A 23,694-nucleotide genomic window follows, 5' to 3' on the forward strand; every position below is an offset into this window, starting at 1 on the left:
TATTCTTAAAAAGTTAAGGAAAGTTTGAGAAGAGTTTTAAGTTCAGATTTTAATAATTTCATTGGAATGTAAGACTTTGCTTTTTGTGGACTATCTTAAGTGGACTTGAGTCTAGTAGAAAATACTAGTGCTTACAGGAATTCTGAATGGTAGTAAGCAGATTCTAGATGCCAAACAAGAACTAGTTTTCTGTTTTTAGTGGAAGAGATCTCAGTAACTATTAACAGCTTATTGTGGGACCCAGTGCTTCCAGTTAGTCAGGATAAAGCATGCTAGGAGACAGCTCGTAAGTTGAAAAGGGGAAGCAAAACAGTGTAAAGACCATGTCCCTGAACATTTTTGTCTCTTGTGCTTAACAAGGTTGAAATACTAAGCATATCCCATGTCCTTCTGTGATGGAAAAGAGACTGCAACACGATTGTCCTTGGATTTTTTAGATGTTGAAATGGCTTGCTCACAGTTGCCAGGAGGGGTTGGGGCTCCATAAAAAAGTGCTAACAAAATGTAATGCAAAACTACAGATCAAATCCTCACTTCTGCTCTATTTTGGACTCACGATTTATTTGATACTCTTGCAGTCATCCCTGTTTTCCAGCTGGAAAGTAAAGCAACTTGTGCTTCTGACTACATGGATTTTCAACCTAAATTTGTTATACTGTGCAGGTGTAGTCTGTAGTCCCTACCCACTGTTCATGTAGAATTCTTCAGTATAAGCTAGGTTACTCAAGCTTGTAATCCAAAGCAGTCCTGTCATCTTGAATGTTACTGACCGAAACATCACTGGTTTTCTTTCCTCTTTCCTCCCCACCCCAAGTTATTTTTGTAAAAACTGAATGCAAAACATGAAATAGTATTGAAACCAAGAACAGCTGTTCCAACACCTCGAACAGCTCTCTTATTTTTGGTATAAAATTTCTTTTGTGTCTCCAAGTGTTTTTAATATTGTGATAAATTCTGGAGCAAACGGATGCGGACAACGACAAGTCCTGATGTCTTCTCTCCTCCTGACAAGTTCCTTTGATGCTTCAGGATTTCCTGTGGTAATAGAGAATCTGCAGCCATTTTCATACCATGTCTCACACCCAGCTCCCCTCAGACTGAGAATCTTGGACAGCATTACTTGGCTACCAGGGTGCCACCACTGCCCTGACTTTTGAATAGTCAGCCTTCAAGCTCCTGCCACCTGTCTGCCTTACAGAGGCTGCAGGTTTTGCTCTAGTAGCTCTGGCCCTCACACAAACCCCCCTACACATCCAGTGCCCCCAAAGGGAACTGCTGAAACAGCCAGCTGCAGACATCCTATGAGCACTGCTCATCAAAGCATTGCAGGATGAGACAGCAAGGGACCTGAACTTAAATTCTCCAAGGCCCAGACGCTCTCCCCTCCCCACTGAGTTCTAAGCCAAAAAAGGGTCAGTGAGCTGCACTGCATTTTAATTGCACCAATACAGTTAAATATTAAATGGACAAAGCAACTCTACATAGCAAATGGAAAACAAGCATTTAGTGAAGCTGTAAGACTTAAGAGACTGTTAAGGTCTAGCCCAGTTGTCTATACATGACTATCCCACTTTAGTTTTTGGTGTTAAAATTTTAACCAGAAAACAAAACATTTTCAGGTTCATAGAGAATGAGCAAGTTACTGAGAAACAAAACTGCCTCTCTGCTAAGCCAACACTGACTGGGGGGGGGAGCCAGGACAGGACAGCCTTGGCTTTTTCATACCATCACGCCATCTACTAGCATGGGTAAAGATGAGAAACACTTTTCTGAATGGACTTGATTTTTCCCACATACACCTCCCAAAGGGGCATCTGCTGAGATCCTGCCAGGATGATTATTCAAAGGGAGTTAACACTACCAGGTTAGACACTGATGAGCTGGGGAAAGAGTTCCTTGGCAAAGCTATCCTCCCACGCATGGTCAGTGCCAAGCGGAGACGATGTATCACTGAAGGGCGACAGGGATCCTTCATACCCAGAGTCACTACAGCCATCCAACAGGTAGCTTGAGGCTTCAAGGCTATGACAAGAACAAAGCAGATGAGAAATGCCCAGTTCAGGCATGAAGCTGTCTACAGGTTCCTTCTTCACAGACACTGGGATCTCGGGGATAGCCTTGCCGTCAGATGAAGAGAGATTTTCTTCCTCAATTTTCACTAGCATATTGGTTTGGTTGCCCATTTCAACAGGAATCTCCACTACTAGGGGTTTTGTATACACGTGATCAAACCTTATGAGTTCATTAATGGCTTCCAGCTTAGCTGATGGGGACCCCAAAGAGGGAGACAGGGTGGTTGGTATGGAATTTGTTTCTCCAGAGATCTCTTCCTCCAGCTTCTCCAGGCACGTTGACTCTGAATCAGCATATTTGAGAAACATCTCTGGGTCCAGACTGTCCAGAAAGCCCAATAGGAGATCAGACTGCAAAATGAAAGACAATTTTAGAAAAACAGTTTATTACTGTTGCAGCAAAACGCTAGATGTGGCATCTATTAACCCCCCATGTGGAAGTTAAAACAGACTGATGCGATCACAGCTGTTTTACCAAGAACATCATCAAATACAGGGTTAAGGCAGTTACGTATCTTGCAGAAATTCACAGAATCTGCCAGGTTGGTAGGGACCACAGTAGGTCACATCTGGTCCAATTCCCCTGCTCAAGCAGAGTCATGGTAGAGCACATGGCACAGGATTGCAACAGATGGTTCTTGACAGTGAAGGAGACTCCACAACCCTTCTGGGCAATCTGTTCCAGGGCACAGTCATTCTTTGCCCACAGCTTTTTCTGCAATGGTATTGGCAATCCCCAAAGAATTATACACGTATTTGAGATTCACAGCCATTATTAGAAGCTCCTTGAGATCTTGTACCCATCGAGGACAAACAGCACAGTGCCTGATGGCTACACAGAGCACAGACCAGAACATGACCAAAGCTGTGGGGGCTCAGTTTTTTCATGTCAGTGTTGCTGAACTCCTGTATTCACTGGATACAGCCTAACACAGCTGTTTGGAGCCACACTTGTATGGCACTCCAAGACTTGGAAAACAAACCAAGTACCAGCGAAGATCATAAAATGATTTAACATCAGAAAGTTGTAACACTAGTCTTAAATCTACAGCAGTTCCAAATTTCATGGACAGTTTGTACAGGACTGGATGCTCACCTCAGAGTCTGAAGAGTCACTGCCATCAGAATCCACGTGGAGACTATCAGAAATGGTGACTGCTGGGCCTGCACCTGCTGCAGAGGAACACGTAGTCTGAGTGCTGCGGACTCAGCGGACCCGGTCACCAATCTAATTTCATCCACCTGAGATTCCTTGACAACCTGTACCAAGACAAAATCTCAGTCACTTCAAATGTTCTGCCAGGCAGTACAGCACATAATCTTGAAGACTGTAATTTTTCTGCAAAGGCTTACAACACAAAATTCTCTATTTGCTTGTTCTGTAGGAACCTGAAGGTAAGAATTTCCTAAGTCAGCTGAAGCGTCCCTAAACTCACATATTTATTTTGTTTGGCACTTTGAAAGCCTAACCCTCTCCACCACATACCTACGTGACTGTAACAGTTCCAGCTTCACTTCTGCAACAAAAGTTAGAAAACCAGACAAAACTGTCTTAAAACAGCCTGGAACTAGTCAGCTTTCTACCTCCCACATTACCAGTGCCACCCATTTCGACTTGGCACCTGTTGAGTTTCAGGAGAGCCTCCATATGGAGGACAAAGGTATTTCCAAACCTATCCCTGCCCACAGCAGCGAGGTTGCCCCGGGAGCGGGGCAGCTCTGCCCAAAGCGGGGGCGGACACGCCAGCAGCGCGGCTCACCTGGAACTCCTCACCCTCCTCCTCCTCCGTCTTCAGAGCGTCTAAACCCAGGCGGCAGCGGAGCTCCTGGTTCTCCCGAGCGAGGTTACACGTCCTTTCCCGCAAGAGCTGGTTTTCTCGCAGCAGCTTCTGGTTCTGCAAAGAGCCGTGAGGCAGGGAGGCTCCATTTTCCCCCCTTCTCCAGCCCCTTATCTCTCCCAGCCCCTTACCTCCTCCTCCAGCTCCACCACCTGCTGCTCCAGCTCTGTCATCCGCGCCTTCTTCCTGTCGCGGGCACTCTGGGCTGCCACGCGGTTCTTCAGCTTCCTGCGGGGCAGAGCGGCCGTCAGCGGGAGATCTGGTACCCATCAAGTACAGCCGCAGCCGTCCCTCCGCTACCCCCCGCTCACCTGCGCAGCGCCTTCTCCTCCGGGCTCAGATGTGTGAGCCGCTGCCGCTTGCGGGCCGGCTGCGTGCTCTCCATCCCCGGGAGACCGGGGTCGGCTCCTGCCGGCAGAACAACGGACAGATGCCGGGCAGCCGCGGGGCCGGGAACCTCGGGCGCTTTGCTAGGGATGAGGAGCAGCCGCGGGGCCGCGGCACCGGGCAGCGCTGCCATGGCGGCACGGGAGGACGGCGGACACGCCGCGCGGCGTCAGCGTCTGCGCCCCTCACCGCCCCGCCCGCATTTCTACCATCGTGGCTCTCGCTCATTGGCTGCGAGGCGTGACGTCACGGCCGGGAGAGCCCGTGATTGGCCCGAGGCCGCGAGCAAGGGGAGAAGCGAATTGCATCAGACAAGGGGCTGCGTTCGGCGAGGCGCTGGCGAGGGGCGGGGCCTGCGGAGGGCGGGGCTTGCAGGGGTGGCGGGGGGAGCATGGAGGGCCGTGAGGGATCGCCCTGAGGGATCGCCCTGAGGGATCGCCGTGGCTGCCCAGGCCGTGCCCGCCCGCCATGGCGATCGCCGAAGTTGACCAGTCCTCTGAGGAGGCAGTGAACCGGGCCTAGCGTGGCGATGCAGCTGAAGTTTCTCTCTCTGGTCTCCTTTCCGGAGCCAATCTGTTAAAAGTGGTCACAAGCATAATCATGGGGAACACAAGTGTCACGAATGGAGCTGTAGCAGATGCCATAAGAATAGGCTAAGGAGACTTAAAAAGCAGCGAGGTTAGTGATTGATGAGTGGAAGTTGCAGGAGAACATGCAGAAATCCCTCAGGGGTGTTCGTGAGGAGCAGCAGTGCTGTGTGGGGAGCGAAGTGAGCTCTGCTGTGGTGTCTGACTGAAGGAAATCACCGCCGCGATGGCTTAGTGTCAGATCTGATAGATCTAGGGTTCAGACAGAAGTTTTGTAGGTATAAAGCCTAGAAATACTCTGCCCATGGGAATACAGGTGTTCAGCAACCTGCCGACAGCAAGGCACAGCCATGCCGGGCATCGAGGGTGTTTTGAAAGGTCGACAGCTCAGTGCCTGAAGCTTTCCAAGTTTCCACTTGTGACAGTTTTGCCAACGACCTGAATAGTTATGAAATGTCGAGACTTTGGCTGCTCACAATTATTTCTGAAAGCCATTTGTACATTGATTTTAAATTACTTGAGATGTTGAGCACTAAAGGAAAACATGAGCTTTAGAAGATCAAAGACACTGGTGTGCTGGTTTGGCATTATTCCAGCACTGGAGTTCTGCCAGGCTTTCATGATACAGAGAACAAACTGCATTTATAAGCTTGTGTTTGTTCTTTTCTTACGCACTGCAGCATGACATTGAGCTAAGGGTGAAAGTTCATCTTTCTACTTTGACACCTTTGTGAAAAATATGGCAATTTTTCGATAAGCCCTTTAATTGGAGTGCAAAAATTTGTTTGTTCTGGTCCTGCTAAGCCCCTTAGATGCTGGCCATTGAAAACTGCTTCTTTTTTGTGTGTCTCTTCTGGATTTGGACTCATGTTTCTTCTGTAATTCTAATTCCCAACTTAAAGTGTTACTGTTTCCTACCAAAATGCAGATTCAGTATTAATAACTGCTTCAGATTTCAGACATCCATTTCAAGATGCCCTTATTTGAAAGTGTTGAACAGTGTCAACGGGGCTGCCTCACATTGCTGATTTGTAACATTTACAGCTATACTGGGGAGATCTTATTTATCATGATATGCTTTATCATAAAGATATCCATATGTCTGGGTATTATGATTGAAGAAAAATCCTAACCTTCTGTCTGCAGGTGATTTAATATTCCTATTTAATTTTATGTGGAGCCAGAGCCCGCGTACAGCACGCTTCCTTTTGCAACGAACACTTGTGATCATGAATAAACCACAGAAGTGCAGGGACATATGTGCTAGTAGCGGTGCCTGAGCTGCTTCACAGTGATGTGTAACCAACAAAAGTGGAAGCTGCCCTTGGCACTGGTGGTGTCCATTGTTACTGAATATAATAACAGCATCCATTAGCATGTCTGGTGTTGGCAGTAGTATCTAGCAAAAGAAGGGCATGACACCCTGCATTCTAGTTTTGTTGAATAGTTTTAGTAGTACTAAGACTAGCTTTGGTGCAGTTGCTGGAATATATTTAGGCTCACATATATTGTGTTACCATCATTAGGATATATAAAGTGTTTTATTAAATATATGATTGCATCACTGGGTAAAAGAGTGCCTAAGAAAAGATCCATAAAGCTGGTCTTACACTGTGACACTCTTTCAGAGAGTTTTAACGAAAAGGTTTCAAGTTTAATTGTGATTTCCACTTTTTTTTTTTTTTTCCCCTTCACTGTTTACACATTCTGGTCTTTGTATTTTTCTTTTTTCAGTCATTGGATTTAATCCTATGATCCATGTGACTCAAGAATGCTTCTCACCCTGCCTTCACCCCACTGGGGGGGTTCAGCACTACCACCAAGGATGTGCCAATGAGGATACTGTTGGCTGTCCTGCCAAAAACCACATTAGTTCCTGCTAAAATAGCTTTATGTTTTATGTTCCAGGTGGCCAACCCACCAGAGGAAATCATTTTGTTTAACAAAGGTGGAGAGGCTTTGCCCTTGTGTAATCTCAGATACAGAGAAAGAAATGTGTGTTGAATGTTATCTACGCATGAAAAAAGGGGGAATAGAGGAGGAAAGTAAAATGGAAGAGGGGGGCGTAGAGAAAAGATTAACTGACAATCATAATCTGAGAAAGAGCTTGCTTGCCAAATGTGTGTCTGAAAATACTTGGATGGTGGCCCAGGCCCCCAAGTTCTTGACAACAGCTGGAGTGTTCCCATACCTGTATCAATAGCTGATTAAATGAGAAGTGAACCTGTTTTGCAGCCTAAAACAAGGTTATTCAAAACCTGTAAACTAATTTTATTTATTCTTAAATTTTGTCATTTCACATTGGGATTCAAGAGTGCATCTTTCAAAGTTTTAGTGCTCACAGTCTCAGGGAATGTGCAGAATCTGTATTCTCTGGCTACTGCAAGGAGCTGCCACCTTGCCTGCATGCTGTCCAAAGTCACATTGGCTTTCCCTTCTCTTAACACTGCCACAAGCACGCCCTTCAGAAAGGTGATTTTCACTCAGCTCTTATCCCATCTCCATTAATACTTTATAAGTTATTGCGATTCTGCTTCATTGGCTTCTGGGATTGTTCCCAAGGTACCACCAGAAAAGCGTGGAAAAGATACAGTGAGTTCAACTTTAAACTATGACTCTCCTAATGTATTTGTACCTTGCATTCCAGTTCCTTGTCCTCATGTCCTCATGTTCCACCCACATGTTACTGGTACTTCCAACTACCCAGAATTTAAAGGAACAGTGGGGTAGATCTGCCTGAGCTCCATCTTAGATCTTGGCTGTGGGCCAAAGGCATAGGCTGGAGAATCTGACTTCCATCATCTTTATGGTTCAGTCCTCTCACCTGATAGCTGATTTGTGGTGAGGGAGAAATCCCATCACACATGTACCTCAAGTGATCCTGTTACAACTCTTCTAATACTTTCAGGCCTCCTTGCTGGAGCTCTGTCTGTATTTTTCCCATAGCAGTGTCCCAACCAGTGCAGGCAGCATCAGTTGACTCAGGCAGCCCATATCTTGTGACAGAGCTCACATGCCCCTGTTGTAGGGTTATCTGCCTCCCCATGCCAATAGAGTTTGTTCTCCCATCACCATAGTCAATGAAGTCTTGCTTCTGATTCACAAAAGAAGTCTGATTAACTCAGGCAATGCTATCAGTGTTTCTGGAACAAAGATACTCTGCAAATTGACTGGAGATTAGGCCTTTTATAAGGTTTTTTCTCCTGGAAAAGAGTGTCTCCCTTCACTGCTACAGGAGTTCCTAGCAGCCATAGGTACTGAGGCTCACCTCAGAGATTCTTTGGACAGTTCAGTTCCACTGCCCACTTTCAAAGAGGTTGTGTCCTATTCCAGGTTTAATGGTAGCTTAGCAGCAATAAATTTCAATGCAGTACCTCATAAAAAAAGGGAGATGGGAAGCATACTGTCCAAAGGCCAGGTGTAGATGCAAATATAGCAACTGATTAACTTAATTTTTAGAAAATATGAACCACCATTGTGGCCTTCTTCTGTAGCGACCTCTTTGCTTCACAGACTGATTGGCAACAAAATCGTCTCACGTTTCACAGCTTCTAACATTTTGTGTGTGTGATTCCTTTTTCTATTGTTAGGGAATACAGGAGGGCAGATTTTTTCTTAAAACAGTCTAATGATATACTGATATAATGATATACTGTCCTTTTTTTGAGTGATAACAGTAAATTTGAGATCAAGCAATCTCTCTAAAAGAGAACTCAAAATGTTCTTTGCATCTCCACAGTGTTGTTTTTTTTCCCCATGAATTTCACTTGCATTGTAATTCCAATTTGCTTAATTTTTGCAGTCCTCTAAATCTCAAGAATTCACTAGTCTCAGGCAAGACCAGAAATTAATAAATGTATATAATTTTGTCACTGTTACAGTTTTTTGCCAGTTTACTAATTTTTCCAGAAAACTAATGTACTTATTAAACAGCAGAGGTCCTAGTGTAGAGACAGCTTCCTAATCCCCCTCGCATTGTCAAGGAATGTTTATATAAAGGGAAAATCTATCTGCTGACAAGGCCATGGCAGTATTTTGAGATAAAGATCTCTTGATTTGATTCTTTCTGTCAGAGAAGAAAATTTCTCTTGCACATTCAGAGCTTGGAGCAAATCACTGATGGGAATTTAAAAGAAGACAAGATATCCACGGCACAGTAAACAGAAGGGCTGGCAACCCTGTGCTACCAGTTCTGGAAGAGTGAAATGTTACCGCAAAACTCTGCAAACATTAGTCATGTAAACAGATCTTAATACAGAGCCGCCGGATGCCCTTGGGAAGGTTTATGCCATCTGCCAGTCCCTGAGAGACTCCAGCTGGGAATCAAAGAGCATTGGTCACTTAGCCAGGAAAGTGGACTCAGGTCAGATAATCTGTTTGGTGGGCACCCTGATCTCTGTGGAATCCCACAGGTCAAGAGGAGCTTGTAGTCATTTGGGCTTTGCTTTTGTTTTGGCTTCTGCTTCCAACCAACTTGGCCCATCCTCTTCCCACACCATTCCTCTATTGCTCTGTCAATTTTACTTCCATTTCATAGATTCCCTTTCTCTTTATAAGGTCTAGCTTTTGGCACCTCTGGTGCTTTGCTGTGGTTTGTCTAATAGTAGTACCTATTTCCATGTGTAGTCCTACTTTAGTCCTACTTCAGCTCTTTGGCTTTTCTCTTTCTAGCTTGGTCCCAAGCACAGTGTTCCCCTGCAGAGCTCTCTCCTCCTGCTGGCAGGAAAATGTGGATTAGACAGTTGTGCAGAATACACAGGATTTGGAGGTTCTGGGAGATGCCCCAGGAGTTGTGCATGGAGAGGTGTTGTGCTCACCTGTGTACACCAATGCACGATGACACATTAGAGGTGGTAGTCACAAGCTAAAGAAAAAAGTAAAGGTCCTACGCTTACTTGAGGTGATGCAGCAAGGGCATTGTTTGGGGTTATGCTGCAGAATGTGCTGGGAGCACTACAGGAGAGACTGAACTTGCTGCTGTGCTGTCCCAGGGAACAGACAATGCTGTTCTGGGTTTTGTTTCAGTGTCTCACATGTTGAGCAAGCTCTCTGAGGAAAACACTTCACTTGAAATATCATATTCTTAAAAGCTCCTGTTCCAGTAAGTTTTTCTGTTTGCACATCCTGGTTCAGAACTGGAACCTCTTCTTGGAAAATACCCAGGGAGGTAAACAACCATGCCTAGGAAAACTTGATGGCTACTTCCTGTTGGCAGAAGCCAGCTCGTCTTTGGAGGAGTGCCAGCATTTGAAAGGGAAGCCTTTTTCTTATTTCTTAGACCTTCCCTAGGCTTTGAAATTCTTTTAGAAGTCCAGAGCCCCTGAGAATCTTGGAAGCTTTCTTGTTTCTTGTTCTTTGAATTTATTTCCTTATATTCTTCCATTTGGTGCCCTTTTGTATGCAGAACCCTGTCTGTAGCTGTCATGTGACCCTGTATGAGAAGAGGAAATTATCAGGAAATGTCAAGTTAGGAATAAATTCTGTGTCAGCATAGGCTCAGCAGGACCAAAATATGGGGAGTATTGTCAGAATCATCCATCTCCTGCCTCCTACATTTTTGATTTGCTGACTCCTCAGAGGGCAAAGGATAACAGTTGGTGTTCAGAGGGGGACAGGTCTATTATGGTTTGTCTCTGGAAGCTTCACTGATTTGCTCTGTTAGCACTGACTTTAATGATAACTCTTATGTAAACAGGCAGCTCAAATGTAAACAACAGCTAAAGCCCTTAATCTACTAATTAAATAGATACTATACTAGTAGCTGAATGTGGAAAATTAGTGTTTTAAGGTGATGAATTAAAAGTGCCAGTCGGATCTTTTAACTTAGGTGAGTCTTTAATATAATAGATAACCCAAGACGAAGTAGAGTAAATAGTTGCTTAACTCACCATCACATGAATGAATCCATTGTTAATGTAGGAACTCCTTAATTTTAGCCAGTAACATCTTAAGAGTGTGTTTTGCTTTTAGTACTCAGAAGCAGTGAAATCTATTTTTTGCCTTTATCATAGAGTTCTTCATATTGCAATTAGTATTAAGAGCTGATACATCATACACTTTAACCATGTGCTTCAAAATTATTCTGCAATGTTTATGTATTGTTCATTTTATATTACTGCCTGAAGTTTGGCTTCATGAACAGCAACTTGTACCCTCTATTTATTCCAGAAACATGAATAAGAATGTTGAATTAAATACAGAAGTGTCAATATCTAGGTTGTACATAAATATGACTCTGTGAAATATGTGGGGTTTGTTATGTATTATTTTCATTGGCTGCTTCTTCAATATCACGAAAGAGGAAACTGCTAAGCATTGACACATTAAATTAACAGTAGTTTGGGGTTTAGTGCAACTGTAACTGAAAGTGAGTAGATGTGATACACAGCAACCTCAGGAACACAGAAAGACATTTGGTATGGATGCATTTGAGGGTCTTTCTTGCAGAATGGATACTGAGAATCTTGGAAAATGTGGCTCCAAATTTTTTCCAAATCCATTCTGTTCCTGTCAGCCCTTGCAGAGATTTTAGGTGATCAAAAAGCATACAGAAATAATTTCCTAAGCTTTTTTCTTAGAATTCTTTTTTCTTCTTTTGCTAACATGATCTCCCATGCCTGCCTGGTGAGGACCTGGAAGGAAAACATCAAGAATGGCTGTACTGTCTTGCGACTCTTATTTGAGCTTGTACTGTGTGTTGGGCAATAGTTTGCAAAAAGAAAGGGCTGAATTTATCTCAGTAAGGGTATTTTCAGTACAATCTACATAATTCAGTTTTGCAGAACTGATTCATGATTGTTTTTTCCCTTCATTAGACAATTACATGTCCAGAGAGGTGAAGGATTCCCCAGTCACCATGTTTCCCCTTCTTATAGATTTAAAAGGCTATGTGCTGTTTAAAACATTGGAAATCTTAACTATTCAAACATCAACTAAAAATTTTGTTCACAACAAAATGCTATAATTAAAGTTGTTGTGGCTAGTCAGTTGATTCATTTGCATTGCTTCAATGCTGATTTACTTGGATGAATTTTGTTGTCAAACCTTAAATAAGAGGCAAAGCCACTTTGCACGACATTTTTTTCTTGGTACAAATATCCACTGACTTTTCTTTTTGGTCTTTGGTTTTAATTAAGCTGAAAAGCTACAATGGTTTGTTACTTTAATTTAGAATAATTGATGATAATGACGAAAGTATCACTTTCATAAATACAGAAAAAATGTTGTCCATTACAATGGGCTTTCTGTTCCAGGCTGCATCGGTGAAGTTTGCCTGCAGATGCAAGATGAAGATGAAGAAGATGAAGATGCAAGGCTGTGGGAGGTACTTTTAACCCGTGTGCTGTGTCAGACGCCTCCAGCCCCACGCGTGGCTCCGCAGACGCCGCGGGCCCGTCCCGCAGCCCCGGGCGCGGCGGCCCTCGGGGGACACCTGGTGGTGGCCGTGCCGCAGTGCAGCCGGGACTCCCCGGCCGGTCCTCGGGAGCCCCTCGGAGCGGCGTCAGGAGCTGCTGCTGCTCCTGCAGAACGGGAGCTCGGCAAGCGCTCGGGTGTGTCTGAGGAAAGCTTTAAGTCAGCCCTAAAACTCTGTGCTGTGCAATTCTGTCTCACAGAAAAAGGGCAGGCATGTACATGTCCTTGAATTTACTGGGAAAAGGACAGCACTTGTTCCTTCTGCTTATTAAGAGGTATACCAATAACATTTACTTATGAAATAAGCTCTGCAGAGCACGGTGTTAAAACATGTAGGCAATGTGGGCAGTAGTCCGAGTTATCAATTTCTGAAAACATCTGGACAGGCAGATGTGGGTGTGTGAATAAGACAATCAGGCCTCTTTATCCTTCCTATGGACAGCTGGTCTGCTCTGAGATTATTTTGGGCTTTTTCTATAATATTCATCACAGTATTATGTGGCTACTTCACTAACTTTTTCTCTCAAGAGCAGAGGGAGGAGGGTTCTATAATATCCATTTCTTTGCAAGGGAAATGAGATGTAGGAAGTTCAGTGTCAAAAGCATCCTCTAGTGTTGATTGCCTGCTTCTGAGATAGAATTATACAATTGTTTATGTTGGAAAAGTTCTGCAAGAAAATTGAGTCCAACCATTCCTCCAGCACTGCTAAACCACTAAATCATGTGCCCAAAGGTCACATCCACACATCTTTTAAATCCCCCAGGGCGATGGTGACTCCACCTCTATCCATGGCAGCCTGATCCAATGCTTGACAACTCTTTCCATGCAGAAATGTTCCCTAATGTCCAATCTAAGCCTCCCTGGTGAAACCTGAGGTTTTTTTCCTGTGGTTCTGTCACTTGTTACTTGAAAGAAGAGACTGAGTGCCTAGAGAATGCTTTCTCAGACCATTTGGCATTGCACATAATTTAGTTATGCTCAAATCACAGCTCTCACTGTCCTCAGCTGTAGTTATAAGTGCTTGAGACTTCTGTATTCAGACCCTGGGCCTCAGTTTGTTATTCAGGGGAAAAAAAAAGAAAACATATCTGAAGTATTATGGCATAACTGAATTGTGAACTGTATACTGCCAGCTGGGCAGCATGCCAATTAGAAATATTGGATGCTTTAATGATAGACAGTCCATTCTCTTCCTGCAACTTCCTGCTTGGATTTCTGCCCAAGTCAAGGGAACTTGGTGACCTGAGACCTAATGCCTCATGTCACTCCTCAGTATTTGACTGTGAGGCTACTCCAAGGCAATTTTGCTGCGTTTCTAGTGCAAGTGGAATGGATCAGATCTTCAGCAACTCTTATTTTAGGCATAGGATCTGTCCACTTGCTATACAGAGCCCCATTTATCCTTTTTCTGTAGGTAGTTTCCAGACAGTTTAAGCTGTTCTTATGTTGATTGTGATGTAGGAGACCTATGTTAATTAAGCATCAGCCATTTGTCTCATGGGTGAAGGAAAATCAAGTAGAGGTACTTTGCACTAAGGGATTAAAATGCTTCTATTTAGTACACTAGATGCCATGCCTTTCTTAAATTGTACTAGAACATACCTGTAATCAAAAATTTGCACCTGTTAACCACATCTACATCTGCATAGTGCACCACAGTGATGTCCCTTCCAGCTCGCTTTCTAAAGATGCAATAGTTTTGTGGCCTTTGATCCACTATACCATAGTCTTAGGTGGGTATTTTGTGGCTTAATGTAAGAGCCCAGAGTGTATGGTCCTGTGATCTCTTCTTGACCCTTTGCCACTGAAGAAATCTTCCATGAATTGTTAAGCTAACAGTGCTCACTGTGTCATGCTAAAGAAGACATTACCTTGTCTTCATTTGTAGCAAAGTATATTTGGGAAAAGAGCTGGCCATTTGACGACTAGGGTATTATTTCTTCTGCCAGTAAGTTAGGGCTGGGCTTTGTTTCCAAATATTGTGCTTCATAGCCAACAAGGGATCTTGGATCAGTTTGTCTCAATCCTTCTTGTCACTGAGTTATATTTTTAGGCTGTGTAACACCATCTATTAATGAATTCCATGACTTAGCTGTACATACTTTTAATGGAAAAATGTGTAATTGGCTGACATCCAGTTCTTGTGCGAGACTGCAACAAACATCATTACCAACACATTTTTTCCTTATCATTGATGGAGGTTTTGTAGACTCGCACTTACAGCCAAGCGAAAGAGTCCAGGTAACCCAGTCCCCCCTAACCCAGTTTCAGGAGACTGGGATCAGGGGGCCGATCAGCCAGACCTGCCCTAGACACAAACGAGCCCGCCGGCTGCCAAGGGTTGGCACATCCGTCCGGCAGCTCAGCGGCGTCTCTGCGGAGGATGGGTGCCCATAGTACGTGTGTTGCCAGAGCTCTGCTCCATCCGGGCTGTGCCACCGGCGGGGCTGCCCCGCGCAGCCCCCGCACGCGGGATCCGTGCCCAGCCCGCCGGGCATGGCCGGCGGCCGCGAGTCGCGGTAGTGCAGGGAAGCGGCCCGGCCGAGCCGCTTCGGCCCGCGGCTGGGCAAGGCGGGAGCCCCGGCACCGGCGGGCAGCAGCCCGGCGTACGCGGGCCCGGGCGATTGCCACAGGTCGCCGGGGCTGCCCTTCGCGTCCCGGCCCTGCAGGCCCTGCCGCGTGGAAAGCCGATCCCGGCAGGGCCGTCCCGAGCGCGGCTCGCTCTCAGACCCTTGCGGAGCCGGGCCGAGCCGGGCCAGACCGCCGGCAGCCACGGGAAGCGCTCGGCTCGGCCGGGCCCGGCGGGGCTGCGGGCGGTGTGTGCACGGCGGGAGGGACCGAGCGGGTCAGCGCGGCGCGGAGGGCGGGGATAACCCCGTGGTGGCCGTCACGTGGAGCAGATGAAAGGGAAGCGGCTTGGCAGGGCGGAGAGGAGCCGGGGCGAGGGAAGGGGAGCGCGGCAGCGAGGAGCGGGGCGCAGCGCGGCGGGAGGGCCGCTGCCATGGGACGCTGACCGGCCCGGGACCCCGGCCCCGGAGCTGGAGCCGCTCGGGAGAGATGCGCGGCGGCGGGGCGCCGCTTCCTCCCGCCGCGCGATGAGGGGCTGCGGGGCCGGCGCGGGGCTGCCCGTGCCGCCGCTGCCGCCGCCTCTGCTGCTGCTCGGGGTGCTGCTGGCCGCGGCGCCGGGCGCGGCGCTGGGCAAGGAGACGGCGTTTGTGGAAGTGGTGCTCTTCGAGTCCAGCCCCAGCGGCGACTACACCACCTACACCACGGGGCTGCAGGGCCGCTTCTCCCGCGCGGGGGCCACGCTGAGCGCCGAAGGCGAGATCGTGCAGGTGAGCGCGGCCGGGGGGCGCCGCCTGCCCCAAGATGGCTCCGCGGGCCCGGCACCTGCGGCACAAAGCGGGGCCGGGCCCGCCGCCCCACGTGCGCCGCGCGGCCCGGGGACGCGGTGACAGATGCGCGCCCGCGCACAAAGGCCCAGCGCCGGCCTCACCTCGCCGGGCCGCCTCGCTTTGACAGCCGGGCGCGGGCTCTGCGCGGCGGGAGCGGGCGGAGCCGAGGGCCGCCTCACACGAGCCGCGGGCTCCGCTCCGCTCGCCCCTCCGCCGGGCGCGGGGCCGGCGGGCGGGCGGAGGCGGGGCCGCGCCGGGCGGCCCCTGTCGGTCCCGGAGCCGGAGCCGTGCGGGGCTGCTCCGTTCTGGGGACGGGGGGGCGCGGTCTGGAAGTGCCGCGGCAGTAATGGGGTGCTGCGCCCTCGGGCTGTGCCGGTGGTTGCCCGCTCCGCGCCCGGCGGCGCACGGAGCTGCAGCCGCTACTGCTGCGCTCGGGGTCCCGAGGAGCTCCCACCGCGTCACACTTCGTACAGAGCTCTGCTTGACTTGCTCACCAGAGAAATGGTTCTTGTCTTTGACTGAACGCAACTGTCCTTTACTCTTATTGAAACTCTTGAAGTGCTTATCTAATTCCTTTGTAGTCACTTGCAATTGCTGACTTTATTTTTTTCCACCTTTGGTTAAGTAGAGAAAAAGTACTTGAATGGTGGTTTAGTAAGCTTGACTGTTAAGCAAGTACCAATAGTAATCATTATTTCTCTTTAACAGCTGTGGGGTTTGTTTTTGTTCCATATATGTATGCATATATACACATACATGTATGGAACACACGTAAATAAACATACAAAATTTAAAATAATCTAACTGGTAACAAGTACGTTCTGAAAAAAACTGTTAAAGCTCTGCAAACACAATACTATGAAAATTACTTTTTTTTAAGTAGAAAATACTAGTTATGAATGCTTCATATTTCAAAACAGTTTCAGCTGGGATGATTTCTTATAAAAGTTCTCTTGAAGGCAGAAGAGTTGTGAGGACAAATTGCTGATGTAAGGTGATTTTTCAGAGAAAAGAGGGTGGACCAATTAAGTTATAATTATGACATTTAGAAGAGGTGGTGCTAATAGGGGCTGGAACTGACATGGACATTTTTTAATCTTTTAGTGCTTTTTCATTTTGAGACTTAATAGTGTCTTTGGAGCCAGCAGGAGACTTCAAAGGTTCCTTTTGTGTCAGGTGTTAGTATTATGAACAGAACATAAGCCATTTACTGAGGTCATACTTTCTTGGTGACTGTAAGTAAAAGTGGAGAAAAAATAAGCTGTTCTGTTAAGTCTCAGATTTGCTCAACTGGAAACAAGCGTATTAAATATACTTTTGCAGGCCTTATTGTATGTAACATCACCTGTCTGCTTCCTCTTCATGCCTGAATAGACAGCACCCCAAACAGAAAAGACTACAGCAAAAGCCACATGATGTGGCGAATCTTTTACAGTCATTTATCACTCAAAAATTGATTTGCTTATTCATCTGGGTGCATGCTTGATAATATATATCATGAACTGGTTTGTTGTTTTTTTTTTTTTTGTTTGTTTCATGAGCTGTGTATGCTGCTCTTTTTTTTCAGAGGAGAGAACCTGGCAGATACTGTTCCAGAGTTGCTAGACTGAATGCTATCTGTGTTTTCACTGTTGAGGTTTTAGATATAAAATCTCTTGTCAGTGTCCTGCTTTTTGTCTATCTCATCCTGAAAGAGAGATATCAGAACCAAAACTGATGAAGATTTTCACAGGATTGTCTTGCCTCCCTTTTTTCAGCTAGGTTGTATTTTTGTAGAACATTTTGAATCTGCTGTTCTGGGTAATCATTTAAAGTTCACTGTGAGGTTTAGAAAAGGCTCACGAAGCTATTGCCACTCAGAATCTGTTCAGCAGCAGCTAGTTGTGCATCAGTCAAGTGAAGCAAGCTCTTCATGGCCCCAGCCCCTTTGTCAGTGCACACAGCTCTTTCAAGAATAAGATGCATTTTTCTTTAAGATGAAATATTAGAAATTCTTGAAAATCAGGCACACATTAAAGAATGGATCAAAGGAATTGTGGTTTTGGGACTACACAAAGGCTTACTTTTGTTTATGTTAATAGCATCAATTACTCATTGGTCTTGAAAGTCTGAACAAAAAAAAACCAACCTTAAGAAACAATGCACTTTCAGCTTTTGATAGGTCATACATCCACTCCTGAACTGGTTATTGGTCAGATTCCTATCCAGTAGCGGTGTGCTATTATATTGTTTCTCAAGTTATTGTGAATGAATCTTATTAGGGTCAAGTGCCTCCCCAGAATAACTCTTCAGAGAGATTAAATGTTCATATGTCTTCTTTCATGTGGCCGCAGCTTGTATTCAGCAAATTCATCCTTATGTTGCTGTGTCAGCTGGTCCTTAAACTGCTCGAAAGTCTAACCATTTTGGTGGTATCTGGCATACTGGAATATCCTGAGTTTCTTGGGGCAGTATACTGCCCATTGATATGGTCAAGAGATTGGAAGTTGCAGATGTTTGGTTAGAGAGTGACTGTGAAAACCAGACTTTGTTGAAACCTCTAAATTGATATATTGCTTTAAAACAAATTATGACTGGAGAAGTCCCTATGGTTGAAACTTCTCGTACCATTCAGGGCAAAAGTTCAGATGTAGTCTTGTCTCAGGCTCAATGTTACATGGCCACAGACTGACAGTGTTTGGACAGTACAAATCACTGATTTGCCTAGCAGTGGCTTTATTGCTCAGAGTGAGATTATGTATCTTAATCTACTTGAAACTGGTGAAATCCTGTTCTTTTTGCATGTTCAGCTTGATAGCTAAGGAGTGGAGCCTCTAATGTCATGCTTCTTATAAAGTTGTGGTTGTGATGGGACTGCTCAGTTGAGGTGCTTGGAGAAGAGGATCAAATTTAATGCCTGTGATGTATCAAAAACTTTAATTGATGCACATTCATAACTGTCAGTTTTCTCTCAGTCTTTCTTATTTTTGTACTCCTGCCATCAATGTGCTGCTGAATACAGCAATATAGGTGGATTACTGAGATACACAATTTTGGAGAGAAGCAGCATGGAAGAGAGATTTGAGGATATTATGCATGTTTTTTCTTGTGCAACAAAAGTTTGTCTTTTGGTTGGTTTGTTTCTGCTTGGAAGCCTCAGCAGGGAAATGATGAGCTTTATGTAGCCATTGAGCAGTGTGTAGATGATGTAATAATCTCCACTTGCATATATTTTTTTGTGCTTAAAAGGTAACAGTCTGGGGAGAACAAGCATAACTCAGTTCTTTAAGCTTCAGGAAGAAAACAGAAGTGGGACACTTCCCAACTTCTTGTATGACACTTCCCAGTAGCAATTTACTGCCCATCTTTCTCTTTTAGAAGATGGGGAGGCTTTGAACTGGACTGCATGACAGTGCCTATGTGTTCCTTCCTTCTGTCTTCCTCCCTTTCCTTACTTCAATGGCTTTGAATCTTTCCTCTGTTTTCTCAAAATGCAAAAGTTACTAAAGGTTGCAAACTGCACTCTGAAGCGTTGGCAGTTTTTAATGGCGTTGAAAGGAGTGATGTGAAATAACTGTGCAGATACATAGATGTCTAGCCATGATCAGAGGAGGCTGAGTCAATGGAATGTTTGTGCCCTTTGAGAGTGGAAGACAAAAATACGTATTTTCGGGTTTTTTTGGTTGTTGTTTTGTGATCATGCAGGTTAAGTTTCTTCTTGCTGAGTGCCTGAAGGCCATTCAAAATGAGGAAGTGGAATTATTTGTGGCTTTGAGTCACTGTATTATTGAATGTTTTCTTTGCTAGTTATCCTCTTAGAATATGAAGACGCCTGTGATTGGGTTTGTGTTAGATTCCATACCTTAACTGTAAATCTGTGGCTTGCAGTAAAGATCCCGAGGACATCAGGCACAATACATTTATCTGGGCTTCAGGTTTGCTTTGTCATCGTGTCCTTAAAGGAGGCATAATTTGCTTTCAAAATAAGAGATCACTTAGGCCAAGACTTGCATGGTTGTTGTACCTGGACAGCCTTTGTAGAGTGTAATGCACAGACAGCTTGCTCAAAGCAGAGGTGTTGTCTTGGCTTGATCTCAGTACAGATTGGTCCAGTTTTATTCCTCCCTCTATTTTTTTTTTTTAAAGTTTCAATTGTGCTTTATCCTGTTGTGTGCTGTGATGTGGAGGGAGTTGAAGACAGCCCATTGAGGTGTTTTGGTTAGGTTTTATCATGCTGAGCTCCAGCCCAGTCACATCATTGCTGGCTTATTTCACAAGGAGTTGCCTGTTCTCACTGGGTTCTAGCTGCGATGTTGTAAATAAAGATGCTTATTTTTTGTTAATTAATCAACACTGCAGTATCCAAGATGTCTCTTAGAATGGTGGTGAAAAGACACAGGAGGGGGCTGAAAGATGAGGTACCAAATTCAGTGATGAGTAACTGGTTCTGAAGGAAACTCCAGTGTCTGCGTTACTTGCACGGAGCTCCAGCAATACCAGAATCCTATCAGAACCTTGTTGCAAGACTGAGGCAGTCCCTTGAAGAAAAGGTAGGAGGCACAGTGTAAGAAAATGCAGTAAAAGACATTACAGTGTGGAAAAGTTACGGTGGAAAGATCAAAAAATGCTAATGTGACCCATTTAGAGGAAGAAGAATAAAGTAGGTTAAGTAAGTAAAAGCAGAAAGCTCACAGCACTGGCTCGGTGCTCAGACCAACTAGTGCAATTTCCATACTTCCAAGGAAAGGTTGGGAATCAAGTGGGGAAAATAGTTTGTGGGAGTTCAGGTAACTTTTCTGCATATAGCTATATATTTAGTTAAACTTCCTCACAGATGCTGAAGGTCTGTTCTGTTGAAAACCTTGCCTTTGGTGGCAGGATGCTGACCACTTCCTTTTCCATGTGCTCCTCTTGCTTGTTTGGGAGGTGGAAGTAGGAAGAAGTCCCAGAGAGGAGTGGTGCTCAAAAATTGTTAAACATGGATACATTTGGAAAATTTCTTTTCATTTATATATATTTATTTATGTTTAGACTGGATCTATGTGACTACAGTGGTTTATATCTAATTACAGCCTGCTTCACAGTGTTACCAGCAGTTGTGGCCAGCCATGCCCCATGGGTGGAACTGGCACTCACTCCCCTGAGCACCTCGCTGGTGCCTTTTCTGGACAGCACAGCTGCTTCTTTAGTGCTTTGCCTAGTGCAGGGCTTCTGAAATGACACCAGGTGAAGTGTGTAGAGGACATAATTCAGTGTGGCAGACTTGGAGGGAAGGAACCTCAGGCAGCTCTACTGTGAGCAGATCTTATAGGAAAGTCCTGAGTAGTTGTATAAAACCATTGATTAGCATACATAGTAATTTTCTTCCAGTTTATACCATCTTGTGGTGGAGTGTGTATTTATAAAGGCTCCCTTTTTTTATTACAGTCTTCTAGTTCTTGTTTTGGAATTGCAAAGTGAGGCCCTTCTGAACCAAAATAACTTTCAGAAACGGTTTTTCAAAGTACAAATACTTTCAGGGGGCCAGCATTGGACTGGTTAAGCAAAGATAATATCTGGATGCAGTAATCTGCCGTATGTTCTACCCAGTTATGTAGGTGGTACATGTATTTGCATTAATACACTTACTACATTGGAAGTGCTCAATTTAGGAAGCATTAAGTGTTAACTGGTACAAACTGTCTCTTGTTTTGGGCATCTGCCCTTCAGTATTCAAATATGTTCAAACCAGAGCATGTGCCTACACATAGAAACAGAATGAATGCAATTTGAATGCTTGGCCTTATTTCTCACTTCCTGGCTTAAAAGGAGGGTCCTTCACACTCACAGAGATCAGCAAAGGAAAAATAGATTGTTCTTAAACAAGGACGTGGCTTGAAGTTGTTAAAACAGCAGCAGAAAATTCATGTAAAGAAAAAAAAGTAATTCTATTTTCTGCATTTTTCTCCACTGCTTGGCACAAACCAGAGGTGACCAGGGAAGTGTGATCTTGTGGATACCCAAAATTTGCACTTTACTGCACTTATCCCATTGGTGAAGCTGAGCTTACATTAGGTTTGAGCAGTAGTGCTCAGGAAAACAGGCCTCTGGTGACTTAGGGTGTCCTCTCCACAGTGGCAGACTGCTTTCATTCATTTTTTTGAATTTCCTTTTCATGCTGCTTAGGGACTTTTGTTGTTGCACTTGGCTTTAAGATGAAGAGCCAGTTTACAGAGGTTGATTAGGTGCCTGTTATGTTCCAGACACAAGTACAACCTTAAATATGCAGCTTAATATATGCAGACTCTCTAGGCTTCCCAGATGCATGTTACTCGGTGCATTAATGTGAGGATTTTAGTTGTTTTCTAAAGCTGATGGCCAGCTTTAGCTTTCTGTTGGTTTCCTTGAGCTTAAGCTGCTTTATTATTTTGCATAATTTTCAGTATTAAAGCAAGTGGAAGAATCAGTGAGGAGGTGACTGGCCTGAGAAGAACTAAGGGGCATATTCTAGAGTCTGCAGTCATGGTTTGAGTACAACTGTTTAATTAGCTGTACAGGCATGCAAGTTGCAAGTATGTGCCTCCTACTGTGAATTTATTGCATGTGCTTGGTAAGCAGCTTTCAAATACTTCTGATTGTAGTGCTTGAAAAATTACTTTTAATTCAGAAAAGAGCCTAGTTTGTGCCAAGATCTGTTTTCCTACTTTGAAGCTTTTGATGCTTGCCTGCTTTAAAAAAATACACACAATATAAAGTGGTTTAAGTGTGGCTGTGAAAAATCCTTCTTCTCTGCTTCTTGCTTTATCCATTCCACTCTGCCCCTCCTTCCCCAGGCAGAAGAGGCTGAAACCAAACTTGCAGTTGAGTTCACCTTTGGAACTGCAAGTTTTGAGCTTTTAAACTGTCTACTTTGATGACACATTAAGAAATATTAAGAAACCTTTGAAGAACTGAATTGGAAATGCAGAAGGTATTCTGTTCAGTTTTTTTACACTGATGGGTCAGTTTCACAATTCTGTGGTTCCTGGAGAAGAACCTCTTTTAAAGGCTGTGGGGTTCTTTAAATTCTATTTTGTTTTCCTCATAGAGACTGCCCTTGAAGATTTATAGACTTCTTGTTTGGGCTTGGCTAAATGGTGACACTCTTAATTGAGCCTTGATCAGTTTTACACTAATAACAACAGCAACAATAATAATACCTGTGTCTCATAGATAAAACATCAATATTACATATACAGCATGCCGGTTGTGTGCACTAGTGTTTTCTGTTCCTGCTGCACAAGGTTTAACCTGTCCTTGCTGGCTTTGGATTTCTCCTAAGGCAATCTCTAAAGGTGTGTATGATACAACAGGGAAAGGTATTGGTTACCATTCCAGTATTGTATTTCACTAAGTCCAGCATACTTTCTCATACCTGATTTGTATTTATTTAGAAGCCTTTTAGAGCAGATGCTGTCTTGCCTGCTGTGAGAATAAAGAGTAGATGAACACTTTAGGATCTGGATGCCAAGCTGGCAGATATCCTGGATGATGTGTAGCAGGGCTGGGAGCAAGAAATGAACTCTTGAAACAGTTCCAAGGGATGCTGCTGAGTTCAGTATTTAAGAGGAGCCAAGGTCTGGAGACCTCTTTTTGCTCAGAGACAAGGTATCCCCAGTCTGGTAGACAGCAGTGTTTTGCCTCCTTAAAAAAATTCTCTTGAATCTTTTACATGCCAAAACTGTATCTGAAGAAAAGACATTGTGGACTAGTTAATGCAAAAGAACTTCTAAAGTATGATTGTATTTCAGTTTTCCATTATTTTATTTGAGAAAGTTACTCTGCCAGAGTTCCCTGTCCCCATTCAGAACTGTCAGGGATAGTATTTTTGGGTTTGGATACTGGGAATTGACAGAGTTTTTCCTACAGTGAAATAACATGGTTGTAGTTGCAGATTGGGGTAAATTTCTCACACCAGAGTTGAATCTCCGCAAATAACAAAAGTGGTCTGCTCTCCTGTTGTCTACCACTCCTGTTCTTTTCAGCCAGCTATGGGAAGGTGAT

At 44.8% G+C, this 23,694-nt stretch overlaps 2 protein-coding genes across 3 annotated transcripts in view; one reads left to right on the forward strand and one right to left on the reverse strand.

Annotated features, from left to right (window-relative positions):
* Positions 1–93: 93 nt before the first annotated feature.
* On the reverse strand, positions 94–4,502 carry XBP1 (X-box binding protein 1). Its single transcript, XM_058851887.1, has 5 exons — positions 4,222–4,502; positions 4,042–4,138; positions 3,833–3,967; positions 3,169–3,332; positions 94–2,423 (listed from the first exon to the last, which is right to left on the reverse strand). The coding sequence occupies exons 1-5, from the start codon at positions 4,428–4,430 to the stop codon at positions 2,234–2,236; spliced, it is 795 nt and encodes a 264-aa protein (XP_058707870.1). The 5' UTR covers positions 4,431–4,502; the 3' UTR covers positions 94–2,233.
* A 10,703-nt stretch (positions 4,503–15,205) lies between these two features.
* The window catches only part of ZNRF3 (zinc and ring finger 3), a 66,181-nt gene continuing 57,692 nt past the window's right edge, over positions 15,206–23,694 (forward strand). For both annotated transcript variants that reach the window (XM_058851204.1, XM_058851205.1), the window contains exon 1: positions 15,206–15,633. In XM_058851204.1, coding sequence (XP_058707187.1) covers positions 15,394–15,633 — 240 coding nt within the window. In that variant the 5' untranslated portion in view covers positions 15,206–15,393. The remainder of the gene's footprint in view (positions 15,634–23,694) is intronic.

This window comes from Poecile atricapillus, chromosome 16 (assembly GCF_030490865.1).
Source record: "Poecile atricapillus isolate bPoeAtr1 chromosome 16, bPoeAtr1.hap1, whole genome shotgun sequence".
Lineage (NCBI taxonomy): Eukaryota > Metazoa > Chordata > Aves > Passeriformes > Paridae > Poecile > Poecile atricapillus.

Bases quoted from the DNA above. Each gene is read 5' to 3' on its own strand.
- XBP1 (XM_058851887.1), bottom strand. From the start codon at position 4,430: ATGGCAGCGCTGCCCGGTGCCGCGGCCCCGCGGCTGCTCCTCATCCCT. The intron at 4,139-4,221 runs GTGAGCGGGGGG...TCTGCCCCGCAG, and splicing joins GAGGAGAAGGCGCTGCGCAG to GAAGCTGAAGAACCGCGTGG. The intron at 2,424-3,168 runs GTGAGCATCCAG...TTCATTTTGCAG, and splicing joins GTGACTCTTCAGACTCTGAG to TCTGATCTCCTATTGGGCTT.